A 13,278-nucleotide genomic window follows, 5' to 3' on the forward strand; every position below is an offset into this window, starting at 1 on the left:
TGTGGTTCATTCAGGCTGTGAGAGACCACGACCTTTCATTAGATAACAGGAAGGATGAGCGTATATAACTGGATAACGCGAGAGCGTATCTTTTTGAACTTTTAGCCTCCGTCTTGGAAAATGCTGAATTTGGGAATCTCAGTGGCACGCAGAGAAAAAATACCTCCCAACTACTTTGAGTTAATCAACTTGTAAAGCCCCTCATCTCGCAACGTGCGCTCCAGCTCCCGAAGAATGTGTGTTTATCAAACCTGTTGAGCTGCGGTGCTCCAGATGTGCTTTTCCCCCCTCACAGTTAAGGTCAGGATTCACATTCACTACTGAATACACCTGAAGCAGCTGTTCAGGTGCTAGCCTCGCCAAACATGCTAATCGCTAAAATAAGATGCTAAATATTTGGCTTGAAGTGTCAAATCTGTTGTGTTTATTTTAAAATATTATCAAAATGCTACTGTCACAGCGCTGTGCAAAGTAATTGGAATAAACTAAAATCAGTATAACAAAAAGCCTGAGATCAGAAATGATCTACAAATTAAAAAGAAAACACGTGAGACTCTTATACATGGTATTTAAACAATATTTCAAATGTTTTTTTTTTTTAAATAAATAAGTAATTTTGACAGATTTACAAGGTTACTTCTGTTTTGTGTGTGGACCAAGCAGACAATACCTGCTGGCTGCAGAGGTGAGAAGTCTCTGCATGGTCTTCTTTGGAAATAGTTTAGTGTAAAGATAAAGAAAACTGACTAAATCTATTTGCTATCTATGTTGAAAATATCTGGAACTTTTAAAGTTGTTCCTTTAAGTTGCTTTACTTTATTTGATGAACCTTTAAACTTATAAGGGAAATATATCAAATTTGGAAATGTTGGCAGCTTGTTGGAAGTTTTTGACACACAAAAAACACACAAAAGACACAAAAAGTGTAGCCTGTTTTCGCCGGATGGAGGATTCAATCTTCAGAGATCACACAACAGGAAAACAAATGAGCACAACGTCCATATTTTCAAAATAACTCACCAAGACACACTACATCTTCTCAAGATCATGGCTATATCAATGAATATATGGGTATATTCATAGATATATGCTGTCAAAATTCAAAATTTATGGCCATGCATGCACAAAATGTGCATTTCATCCTAAATCCTAAAGTGTATTAAGTCATGCTCTCTCGCTCAGGTGATAGCAGGAGCGACGGCCAAGGCAGACAAAGTGAGAGAGCAATGGACAGTGGAAGAATCTTTTTTTTTTTTTTAAGTATGAGAACTGTAGCATGTCATATAACAATCTTTGTTCTTTTTATTACTGGCTTTATTGAACAATCTTGCAGCTCTCACACCCATGCCATATAAAAAAATGGCCACTCTTTGCAGAAGGTGAATTCCTATGATCATCCAGTAATTTTGTTTTAGCTGTTTTACCAACATTTTCACCCCCAATGAAGTCATACCTACATCTAACGTTCTGAAGTCTGAGTGTCCCCTTCTCCATTTCTAACCCGACAGACTGCAGCTCAGATTTAGCAACTCTACAACTAAGAAGGATGTGAACAGGAAGAAAGCTTAATCTGTAATTATTAACACTTTAAGCACATTTGATTTCTCGTTATCAGAGGAGCGGGTCAGAATCCAAATAAACAGGATCAGAGAAAATCTAATGCTAGTTTTAGAAGGATTTGTCTTGGGCAAAACAGAATCACCTATTGTTTTGCACAAGACAAAGAAAACATTGGCACAGGAATCATCTTAACAGGAAAACTTCCACACCAATGAAATGCGCGTTTAACTGATATGGTATCATTATTTGAACAAGATAAGCTAACCTGATGTCTTCTGGGTAGATTGTGGTCATCATATCTTTTTGAAAACAAAAAGTACAGGTCAGCTTATTCCTCAAAGTAAGCTGTGCATTCTTCCAATAGTTCGTCACTTGAAACGTTCAAGCTCAAAGAGTCTGAAATATGCCTCTTGCAAGAGCATAAAGTTTAAAATTGAAAGAAAAAACTATTTTGTTTTTGAGGCATTTTGTGTTTGACTGTCCCAGAGGACAAGCAGATAAATCAAAGAAGTGTGAAGGATAGTTTAAAGTCCCAAATAGCTTAAAGGGCAAAAGGAAACAGGGAAACAGGCACAACTTTACAAACTCAAACTGTGACAATGTTGTTTCAATCTATCCACAGCAATTAGCACTTCGCTACAACAGCTATGATGGCATGATTGAGAACAAAAGCCGAGTGCTAGAGGAAATCGGGCTCCAACTATTTCCGAATAACGACGCTGGAACAGATCCAATCTTGTCCGCCACAAGTTAATTGAGCCAAGTCATTGTCACAAATACGGCGCACACAAACACAGAACAATGCGGAGATGATTGCAGCATGTGATTTGATTGCAATATGTTTGTTTTGGAACCAAAATCCTGATAATTAGTCTCTTCTGGCAGCGCACTGTCTCCGCCCATCTGTTCCATTTGGCACCCCTCCACCAACAAGGAGCCCCTCATCGCTCCGTCCCCGAGACTTAACCAACTGAAACGCTTTCACACAAACCGGCACACAAGCAGCAGCTCTGAAGCTCTGAAAGCAAACCAATCATCAGCAAGCTGAAACGGGCGAGGGACGGGGAGACGAGTCTGGCGAGATGATTCTTTTTGTTTTTGTTTTTTTTCGGTGGGAGAGACTGCCAACATGGACAGACGGACGGACAGATTGACTGGTTGTGTTCTGATAGATAATTAGATAAAATGCCGGCACTCTGGCTGGATAAAAACTTAAGGAGGGTACAGTAGAAACACGAGCAAAAAGCTGCTGGGCGAGGGCCACAGCAACGATAACTGTAGGTGTACAGTACATCTTCTACAACCGATTCAGCTGAATAAATAAAAATATGACACAGGAAGCATTACGGCAGTAGAGCCAACATGAAAACACCAATTACACAACACATTTACATATTAGTGTCTGGTGCACGGCATTTTAAAAATCACTGACAAATCCATATTAATTCGTTTTTTTATAATCCTGACTGACAAAGATTGTTCCTTAAAAATGGTAATGCTTCCTTTCAGGTTTGGTGAGGAGTGCATTATTTTTTTCATTGCACAGGGGATTATCCTGTTTATGCCAAGGCTGCATGCCAGCAATCACAATATACAGTAAGTTAAGTCAGCCAACTCATGTGGAGGCAGATTTATTATTACATGAAAACACAGCGTGCTCCCCGCAGGTAAACACGAAGCGCGAGGAGGAATGGTGTGATGACGATAATGTTCTGGCACCCCCAAGGTGACTCTTGCTGGATCGACACATATTCTGCCTGTTTCAGTCTGAAGAAGCCCTCCAGTTGCTGTCAGGTTACCTTGGGCTGACAGTCCAATTGATACAATTTCCCAAATCCCTTTCAATTATTACCCTATAATTTGTTAGCTAAATTCTGCTGTGTGTGTGTGCTTGTGCTTTTCTGCAAGGTAAAGTAAGGTGATTTTATTTATATAGCACATTTTCAGCAACAAGGCAATTCAAAGTGTTTTACATGAGTTAAAAGGAAATACAAACAAAATAACAAGCCAAAAGGAAAAAAGAGGAAGTTGCCCTGTGATGGTCTGGCGACCCGTCCAGGGTGTAACCCACATTTCACCAAATGATTGTTGGACATGAAATGGGTGTAGAAAGTTTTACTGGCATTTTAAAGCAGAGAAAATGATGCTAGAGTTCACCTTTTAAACTCTCTTTAACATTAAATATTAGCAATTGATGAGGACAGAAGTAGAAACTTTTAACCCAAGTTTCAGACTGTTTTCCTTGGATTGTGTAGACATTTACCTGCATTCAGAAATTCACAAAAGGCCGAAAATAAATTCAAAGTTCAACATGGTCCATGACAGAGAAGCTGTGTTTATCCTTCCTGTTATCTGCTGAAAGTATCACTCTCTCTCTCTCTTACTGCCTTAATGAGCTGCAGACACGTCTCAACATAGTAGTGATACATTTTTATTTCTAGGATCATCATTTGGCATTTGTTCTGGTAGCATCTAAATACAGTTTTTTTTAATACTAATAATAATAATACTAATAATAATAATAACAATTTGCCTGCAAAAAATATGTCCTGATCGATTTTTAAACAAATGCACCTATTGTTTTTTGTAACAAGTATCTGAGGATGTTTTCACACCTGATTGTCTGGTAGACTGAGTAAGATTGGAAAATTGCAAATTGTGTTATATTTGTCACACTGCACTGTGTCTAACAATCCAAACTCTTTGAAAAACCAGTTCACCTCCTCACCTGTGGTGGCGCTACACCAATGGCTACTGAGGGAAACGACACAAAAACCTCCAAACAAGACATGAGTGAAACTTCGGGGTTTCGCATTTTTTTGGTTTACATCAGAGTCTGATTGTGCGTTCATCAAACAAACTGGACTTTCCATGCAGACAAACTAGAGTTTGACTGAAGCGGACTAAGCAGGGATGGCTGAATGCACACTGCGAGATATTGTACAATTTATACTGTTACGAATAAAGGATTGACAAAATCACGCTTTCCATCGATTAAAATCAATTCATTTGTTAAATCACAGAAATGTTAAGTGATGTAAATTGGTATATAATTTTTCAGGTGACATTAAAAATAATTTTGAAACATTTCTACAGCCCACATTTAATCCACAGACTACAAATTCCTCGTTTCTTGTGGGACGAGCTTTTCTTCTCCCCAACGTTTTATTGTAAGCGAGGAACAAGACTCCATGTTTAACTCTGAAAACAAAATTACATCCAAAAGACAAGTAGCAGAAGATGGAAAAAATGTTCTGTTGTTGCAAAACTCTGAAGTGTTTTTAATAACATAAACTATAGCTCAGTTCTTTGAAATGATTGTATAAACTATGGAACAGTGACACGGAAGAGCATAAACAACATCTGGACCCAGAAATCAAAGCTGCTCACAGGAATTTTCGGCATGATTCAGTTCAGAGCTACGTAGACCTTTTTAAGTGTCTATTCAAGATATCTACGCTTCGCTGTTAATGCCACCACTACCTCCCACTGTTTTTCTTGTAAAATAACTAAAGTCTGTTGGTGTAAACTCAAAAAATAGACAGAAAACTCCACATGTTGAACAGATTGCCTTCCTTGACCCTCCCACACTGCGTTCAGTTGAACATGAAAGCCTCGCCAGATACCGACGCCACAGAAGAACTAAAACGGTAATTTGCATGATTTGAAAACACCCTTTGTGTTCGACGATGGTCATATGAAAGACCAGTGTATTTGACTTTCCCGTGACTGTTGACCCTCTCTAATTCAGACACTCCACTTTTTATTGCTGTTGCACCACTTCTCTTACACCTCACTAAACAGTGAGATCATGTAGAAATGTTTTTGGACCCGTCTGTTCTGATTCTGATGCCCTGTTCTTTCCTCAGTGTTCGCTCCTGTTCTGTATTTGCTTTAGAAATACCTCACCCAGCTTTCACAATCATTATGTTTACATTAGGCCCTCGACTTCTGCCTGTCCCTCTTCACTTCTTTTCCTACTTTCTGGGATTCCTTCTTCTTCTTCTTCTTCTTCTTCTTCTTTTATTTCCTTCCACAAGTTAAGAGCAGCTACACGTTTACATGGCTGGACTCTTCAGACATGACCTAAAGAAAATGCTTAGATTCATGATATAGCAAATGTAAAATCCATGTGTGGATTAAATATAAGGCTCTTGTGAGTCATATTCAAGATTCAATCCACCAGCAAGCAGTCAGAGCGTTTCAAAGCCTATTTCTGTTTAGACATATTTAGTTTGTGTAAACTTTTCCATAGTTAAACAATGATCAGAAATACCCAGGTGACTCCAGACCTCAGAAAACAAGCAAACAAACAAAAAGTCAGATTTGTGTGAAGAATACAATCTGCCTACTGCACACAACATGATTACAATGTCTATTGAAATTTGTCAATAAACATCAACTGGTTTCAACTATGACTACATGCTAAACAAATTATGCAAAGAAGAATAAGGAAATAAGTTGGAAAGCGCCCTGAATGGAAGCGCTCAACCACGTTATCCATATCAAAAGGTATAGTGATCATAATTACCATAATACATTCTCATAACTGTCTGTGCATGTTATTACTGTTGGGCAATTGGGCTGTACAATGTAACACAGGTTGATTAAGTATCTGCGTGTGTTAAGAACCATTTTAAATGTTGTATTTGCTGGCTATTACGCTTCATGAATTCAGAATTTGCATCTTAAAAATATTCAACCTGTTGGATGAGTCCAACTGCAGTAGATGGTCACAACTGATGGTACAAATAATGAAGCCCAAGAGGTCACAGAAAGAGCTCGAAATATCATAATGTTAAAAGAGAGCAAGACGTGAAAAAATGTGTTTAACAATAATATTGCAATTACAGGATTTTCTAATAGCAAGCAGCTCACTGGGCTGCAGATTTAATTTTCCATTCATCTGTAGAAATATTACTAATAATTGGTATTACAGTGACTTTGTCAATTCTGACTGGATTTTGCTCATAGTTTTCCTTTAGTTAGGCGTTTTAGCTGCTACAGTTTTACCACACAAGTCCAACCATGGTGCAAGATGTGCACACACAACCTCATCGTTCAACAGCAGAGATCATCATTTCCTTCCTGATTCCCGAGCTCAAGTTTTAGATTCAATTAACTGTTTTCTCAGGACTTTTTATAGCACCTAGTTTTGGTTCTACTGGCTAAATGGGCCAGTTAAGTTTGATAAAAAACTAAACAATAGTTTTTTATCAAAATGTTTCTGAGCCACATCCTGCTTGTAGATTGGTTTCATTTGAGTTTGCATAAAGAAACTAATGCTATTTAAATGTTTTTTAAAATGGTGCAAAATAATACAACTAATAATTTAAAATTGTCAAAGTTTTGAGTTCTAAAAAAGCAACAAGATGTTTTAAAAGACAGAAGCTCAACAATAAATTTGTTTCAACCGTGCTGCTAGCTGCAGTGCATCATGGTCCTAGTAGTTTTGTAATCAGGATATAACCCTTTAGTCATCAAGATCTACAACATCCAGAACAAATGAACACCAATTTAATTTGAGGCCTATTCTGTGAGAAGTGGACATGTTTAAGACGTATTAATGCCTAAAACTGAGTTACAGACTTTTAATGAGTTTTAAGACCCAGCAGTCGACTTGAAAGTACAAACACTGCAAAGTGAAATGTTTATTCTGTACAGGGAGGAAGGTTTGTACAGAGGGAGAGAAAACCTGCTTTAGGGTTTGAGGCTGAATCACTGCATATAATCTTCATAACCAAATATATCTGTAGAGAATTAACTGTTTAAGTGGTTCTCGCTAATCCTATTCATCAGTATAAATTGTGATGACATTTTGCCTGTTCAGTAGTAACAGTGACTCTTTCCCTTTTTTTCCCACCTCTGCTTTTACCTCTTCGCATTAAACATCTGTCTCCGCGGCTCTCTAATTTAATGCTTTTCTTCTTTCCTCTCATTTTGTTTCTCCCCTGCTTCCTATTTTCCTCTCTCACTTCCTGCCTTTCTTCCTTTTCTGCGTTCTCCCCTTCCTTCTGTCCCTGCGTTCAGCCACACAGTAATTTGATCTCGTCTATCAGGCCGACATTGCCGTGAATCAAAAGACACACAGAGAGAAATATAGTACAAACCTTGGTGGCCCCACCCCCCACTGCACGCACACACACACACACACACACACACACACACACACACACACACACACACACACACACACACACACACTCTCTCTCTCTCTCCGTCTCTCTTTCCCTCTCATCTACAACATCCCTACCCCCAACAACCCTCCGTATCTCTCTTCAGTCCCTACCCCCAACCACACCGCTCGCTCACTCCACATCCCCAGCATCTACTGTCTATATCTCTGTTTCCCGTCTTCTTAAAAAAAAAAAAAAGTAGGTTTTCTAGCAGCAACACATAACAAGAGTATAGTATCTTAAAAAAAAAAAAAGGCCACTTTTACATTAACAAAACACAGTAAAATTGTTCATCAGTACGCTGTGGTGCTGTTTTAATTCCTACCTGACTGACATAAACACAAGAAATATCAGGAAAGTGATTATTCCAACCTGTTGTGAACAGAGACGCTGTTTGAGGGTAACTGGATGAACAACCTTCCAATCACAATCTGTCATGGCTTAAACCAAGCACACCCTGTTAGCAAAGACACAGTCAGAAAAGCAGAAGTTTTTTTTTTTTCTGCAGAGAAAAGCCTTCAGCAATGTCTGAGTACAAATGCTGAGCCAATGTTGGTGACTTTTACACCTGAAAACTAATCACGCCAAAGGAACGGTGACACTAAAACGAGCTCAAGTTGCACCGAGTTATGTTGTTTTTTATGTTTAACTGATGATAAATGTAATTGTGCACTTTTACACGTCAACATAATTGTGCCGGTATTAGTACAAATAGCTTTACAACTGATTCAACTCCCTTTTTCGTCTTTTATTTAAAATAATAAAATACTGGTAAGCAAGTAAAGCATCAGGTTTGGTTGGCTCACTCGACAGTTGTTGCTTAAAACGTTAATAAAATAAAATGGTGATATTATGACACTTACATGGAGGGAGAGCCTCAGATTAATCTTCTGAGTTGTGTAGTTAAACATGACTGACCATAAAAAAAGACCAAAACATCACATTTACTGGATGAGAAAAAAAAGTGCATCTGAAGTCTGAAAGAAAAAACAGCAAGTGTCAATCATCAACCATCCTCCTTGTTTTCAGTGTTCATCCTGTGCACCTTTAAAGCTGGTACAGACTTTTAGCACCTTTAAAGTGTGCGAGGCAAAGTTTCTTCTAAGGTGAGTGGAGAAAAATCTGCATGACGGTGACTCAGGGATGGAGGAGAGCTCACAGGGTTCGTCAGCTGACAGCCAATCAACCACAAAGCTGAGGGACACGCAGTCAGTATGTTCCCATTCTACCACGTTCATTTAGTCTAAGAAATATGAAACCCATACATATATAAACAGCAGTTTGTGACAGAACGCCGCTGATTTAAGCCAGAAGTGTCATTACAGGTAGATTTCCTTCAACGACAGGTTTCAGGCTACCTTTATGCCAATACATTTCAATAAACTGTAGACCTGTAATCACTAAAGGCATGTTTTCACTGTAACTATTTTACCTAGATCTTCCTTTTTCTCTGAATTTCCCCAAGATAAAATAATAATAATAATAATAATCTCCTAGAGTCTCCTATTCCAGAGAAAAATGCCACAGTAGGAAGGCACTTTTCCACTTTACCAGAAACTTTTGGACAAAGTCTGAGTCACATTAGCTTAAAATACTCTAATGCTCCACTTATTTTCAGCTATGTTTGAAAAAACTATTTTAATCGATCAAAGTATTTTCACAGCCATCTGCTGTGAAAGGTTAAATACTTCATTTAAAGCCATCTTTTAGATTTTTAAAGTTCTACTACTTTGATGTGCAGATAAAAAAAAATAAACATCTCTCAGATTTTATTCATTAAATGTTTGTGAAATGATCCAACTTTTCTCTAAATATGAAACGATTATAATACAGTTTTGCAGTGTAAATGCTGTGAAATGTCTATAGTTAGAATACCAGGTTTCAGAAATGTGTTTAACATTTGTTCACTAAGTGACTCTTTAAAAGTTATAAATGTTGTAACGATTGGTTGCAGAAAATCCACGGGTCTCTCTTCAGTAGACACTTCTATGGTGGCAGAAGGTACCTGCTCAGTGTCTGCTGAGGTAATATCCCTGTTCGACAGCGGAAAACTCACAAAAACTGGTTAGTTCTGGCGAAAGCATGTTGAAACTCACGTTATCACCAAAACTGAGGCACTCTACTCGTCTTCGAACCAACAGTGACTCAGTCAGGTGCTGCTTCAAAATTGCAAAAACAGAAACGTTCCATCTTACTAATAAGTTTTCAGTTTTATTTTCCAACTTAATGAAGACCTCGTCTCTCCAAGATAAATTTTCATTTGTATTCATCACATCCTCTTTTTCTTACAGTTTCATTTTAATTTGTATCTCTTTTCTTCTTACATGCCTTATGATTCAGTTGTGCTTATTCGTTTTGACTTCAATATGTAATATCCTCCATTTTGATCTAAGGTTATAATCTGTCATATTCCATATGAGTCAAGTGGAAATGGCGTATACAGTTAAATGAAATTATGTACAACATTTGAGCATGCCAAGTCAATTTAACTTCACAATTCATGAAAGGATTATTTAACAACAGAGCAAAAATATACTGATGTGCAAAGGTTAAAGTGCAGGGGGAAAGAAAAGGTTTGTTTACATGTGCAAAATGGCAAAACGGGAACAAAAAAAAAAATCCAACTATTTCTCAGAACTAGTTTCCAAAACTACAAAATGAGCGTATGACAGAAAAAAAAGATTAATTAATCCACTGGCTCAACTCATCAGCTAAGGCTAATTTAATAATCGAGCAATTCATTAATGTCAAATGAACATGGCATTTCCCAGACACTAAGAACTCATTCTGAGAAGCATTTCTCAATACACACTCATAACTAATATGAGATGAAGCTTGCATGTGCTGTGGGCCTGACACTGACCTTTGGCTCTTCTGTAGAGGGAAGTAGACAACAGAGTCTATGCCGAGCGCAAATCACCATGCTGCCATTTCCAGCATACATCACCACTTTTGAATTCAGCTAAAAGATTACAGGGCACGGTCTTTAACTCTTCTCACTTCTGCTTCTTACTATGCACCACATTCTTATAATTACATCTGGTCTTAGTGGTAAACAAATTATGCATCTATTTTGAAGGTAGTTATGTGAAATAATTGCTTGATTTGGGGGGAAAAATAGACAAAAGACGTATATCTGAGAGAGGACTGGTATACCACTAAAATGTAGTTACATTCAGTGGCTGCATTAACTAAAAGGGATCCCCAAAAAGCAATTAATTACCACTTAATTAAGAGAGGAAGACACACTAGAGAGGGGGACAGGGGGGAGTATGGGAAGAGGGTAACAGAAAGAAATGGTTTATTTCCCCATAAAAATATGCCAAAAAGAAGCACAAACCTTGTTGGTCCCAAAAGCCGGGTCAGGGTAGGAGAACTGCCCCAGCCTGGAGTGCTCTGAAGCGGACAGAGGCTGAGGAGGAGGCGGGTAAACTGTTACATCCATGACTAAAAATACATCCACGTCTCCTTCTCGTCTGCTCTTCCACTTTCTACTGTTTATTGCCAGTTACAAATAAAACTTAGAAAAGAGAAAATAAATGGGGGTTAGTCCATTAGAAAGCGTCTTGAGGGTGCAGTTTTCAGGTTCTAGTCCGAAAAATAAAATGAGGATATCTAAAGTTTAGGCTGGATGCGCTCCTCTCTACACGCCGGCTCTCGTGCTCCGGTGACTGCACCTCAGAGGACCAAAGTTATCGGTGAAAGCGCTTCTATCGCTGAAGCAAAACGCTTCAAATAAAAAGGAGCGCAGTTTTCCCTCCTTTTGTCAGAGTCCGGATCCTGCTGCGGTGCGCGTCGGGGACGGAGGACGTCGGTGAACCTGTCTGTCCCTGGTTGGGACTCTGTTGGTCAATGTTGCTCTGCTGCTGCGGACCAGTCATACAAAGGGCTCTCAAAGCAAGCTGCACGCATTGGACACAGCAAAAAGGAACTATGTTTATTAACAAAATAAAAGACAAGGTTTTGTTTCGACGAAAATCACGAGCTTACATGTGACAAAGTGGCTATTATTTACTATAAATACAATTAATACACCGACTAGGCAAAATAACTCCTCTTACTTTTCCCATTTGCTAGAAAACTCTGCATCAGGAAGAAGGACCTTATTTTGGTAATTCCACAATTTTCCTTTTGACTCCATCTTGACATCAGGAGTCTGGAGTAAACGGTAGCAGCTGCTCCCTCTAGAGGTAAAAGAGTGTAAAATCACTCTAGATCAACAACAATTTCATAAATTTCTGTTTCTACTTTGGTTTGTTAGCTCAGTGCGTCTCAAACATATATTTTATTTATATGCAGCTGCATACATTCACACTAATCCATTCAACTTGTGAAAATGTGCAGCTTTTTTATATATACGAATGTAGTGGTATAGAAATACATAATTCCACACAAATAGTTTCCAGGTGAGAAGTTCCGGTTGTTAAAGTGGGCGTGGTGTATATAAGGAGCTGCGGCGTTCATTCAGGATGTGTGGTCTTTGTTCTCCCACTGTGTGGCTTGCGTCCTGTGGGCTCTGGCAGCGAAAAGCAACAAATCGCTGGCTGGTGCATGTTGCGCTGATATCCTGAGGTATCCATGCTCTCCCTGCACTTTAGCTGATCTTGGTCAGAAAATCTAAATTGAAGTGTGATCATAGGTAAAACGCCACTGCGCTGCGCTCCTTCTCTTCCTCGTTCTGCGAGTGTTTGTGTGCGTGTTTGTGGATCGGCAGGTAAGAAATTAACGCTCATCTAGGCTCCAGTTTGTTCCAGTTTTATTTAAAATGGTGACTAATTAATTTTCGCAGGACCCCCACAGTTGGACCATTGCTGCTCTGCTTCGTCTGCATTAGTCTCCCAGATCTCTGTCTGTTTGCTTTCATCTCCCGGATTTCTGCACAATCGTTTTAAAGTTGGACTGCGGCGGCGTCATCCGCCTTCATTGAAGCGGTGTTTGGGGTGGGGCATCAGCGAGCCCATTTCACCTCCTGCTAAGGTGTGGCAAGAGGGCCACGCCTGGTCCTGATGTTTTAACTTGTATTGTCTATTCATTTCCATTTCGATACTTATTTTGTTTACAGCCCTTTTTGTTCTTTAATCGGGCTGATATTTTCTTTTTAGGTTTAAGATTGTTATATTGGTTAACTGTTTTTGTTTTGCAGTTGCTGAGGTCCGGTGACTGTGTTGGTGTGGTGACGGTGTCTTCTACTATGAGGGGCCGTTTAGGACAAAATTTACGTTTCGTCTCTCACACACTACCAAAAACTCTCGCATACTCCAAAAAAATAGCCACGCACACTCAAAAAATACTAAAATGTCACACACACAAACGTTAACTTTCTCGCTCACATACACTACTACCAGCTCGCGCACATACACACAAACGTTAACTTTCTCGCTCACATACACTACTAACAGCTCGCGCACACACACACAGACGTTTATCTCTCACATACACAAGACTAAAGTTGAACACACAGTACTAAGACTCGTTTTTTGAATGTGTGAGAGCGAGACTCTTTTTGAATGTGTGAGAGCGAGACTCTTTTTGAATGTGTGAG

General features: G+C 38.9%; 1 protein-coding gene across 2 annotated transcripts in view; it reads right to left on the reverse strand.

Annotated features, from left to right (window-relative positions):
• The window catches only part of LOC103146982 (thymocyte selection-associated high mobility group box protein TOX-like), a 53,817-nt gene extending 42,193 nt beyond the window's left edge, over positions 1 to 11,624 (reverse strand). Inside the window, exon 1 of one of the 2 annotated variants that reach the window (XM_007565100.2) lies at positions 11,077 to 11,624. In XM_007565100.2, coding sequence (XP_007565162.1) covers positions 11,077 to 11,181 — 105 coding nt within the window. In that variant the 5' untranslated portion in view covers positions 11,182 to 11,624. The remainder of the gene's footprint in view (positions 1 to 11,076) is intronic. The other variant, XM_007565099.2, reaches the window with a different exon arrangement.
• Between the last annotated feature and the right edge of the window lie 1,654 nt (positions 11,625 to 13,278).

This window comes from Poecilia formosa, unplaced genomic scaffold, assembly GCF_000485575.1.
Source record: "Poecilia formosa unplaced genomic scaffold, Poecilia_formosa-5.1.2 Scaffold172, whole genome shotgun sequence".
Classification (NCBI taxonomy): Eukaryota; Metazoa; Chordata; class Actinopteri; order Cyprinodontiformes; family Poeciliidae; genus Poecilia; species Poecilia formosa.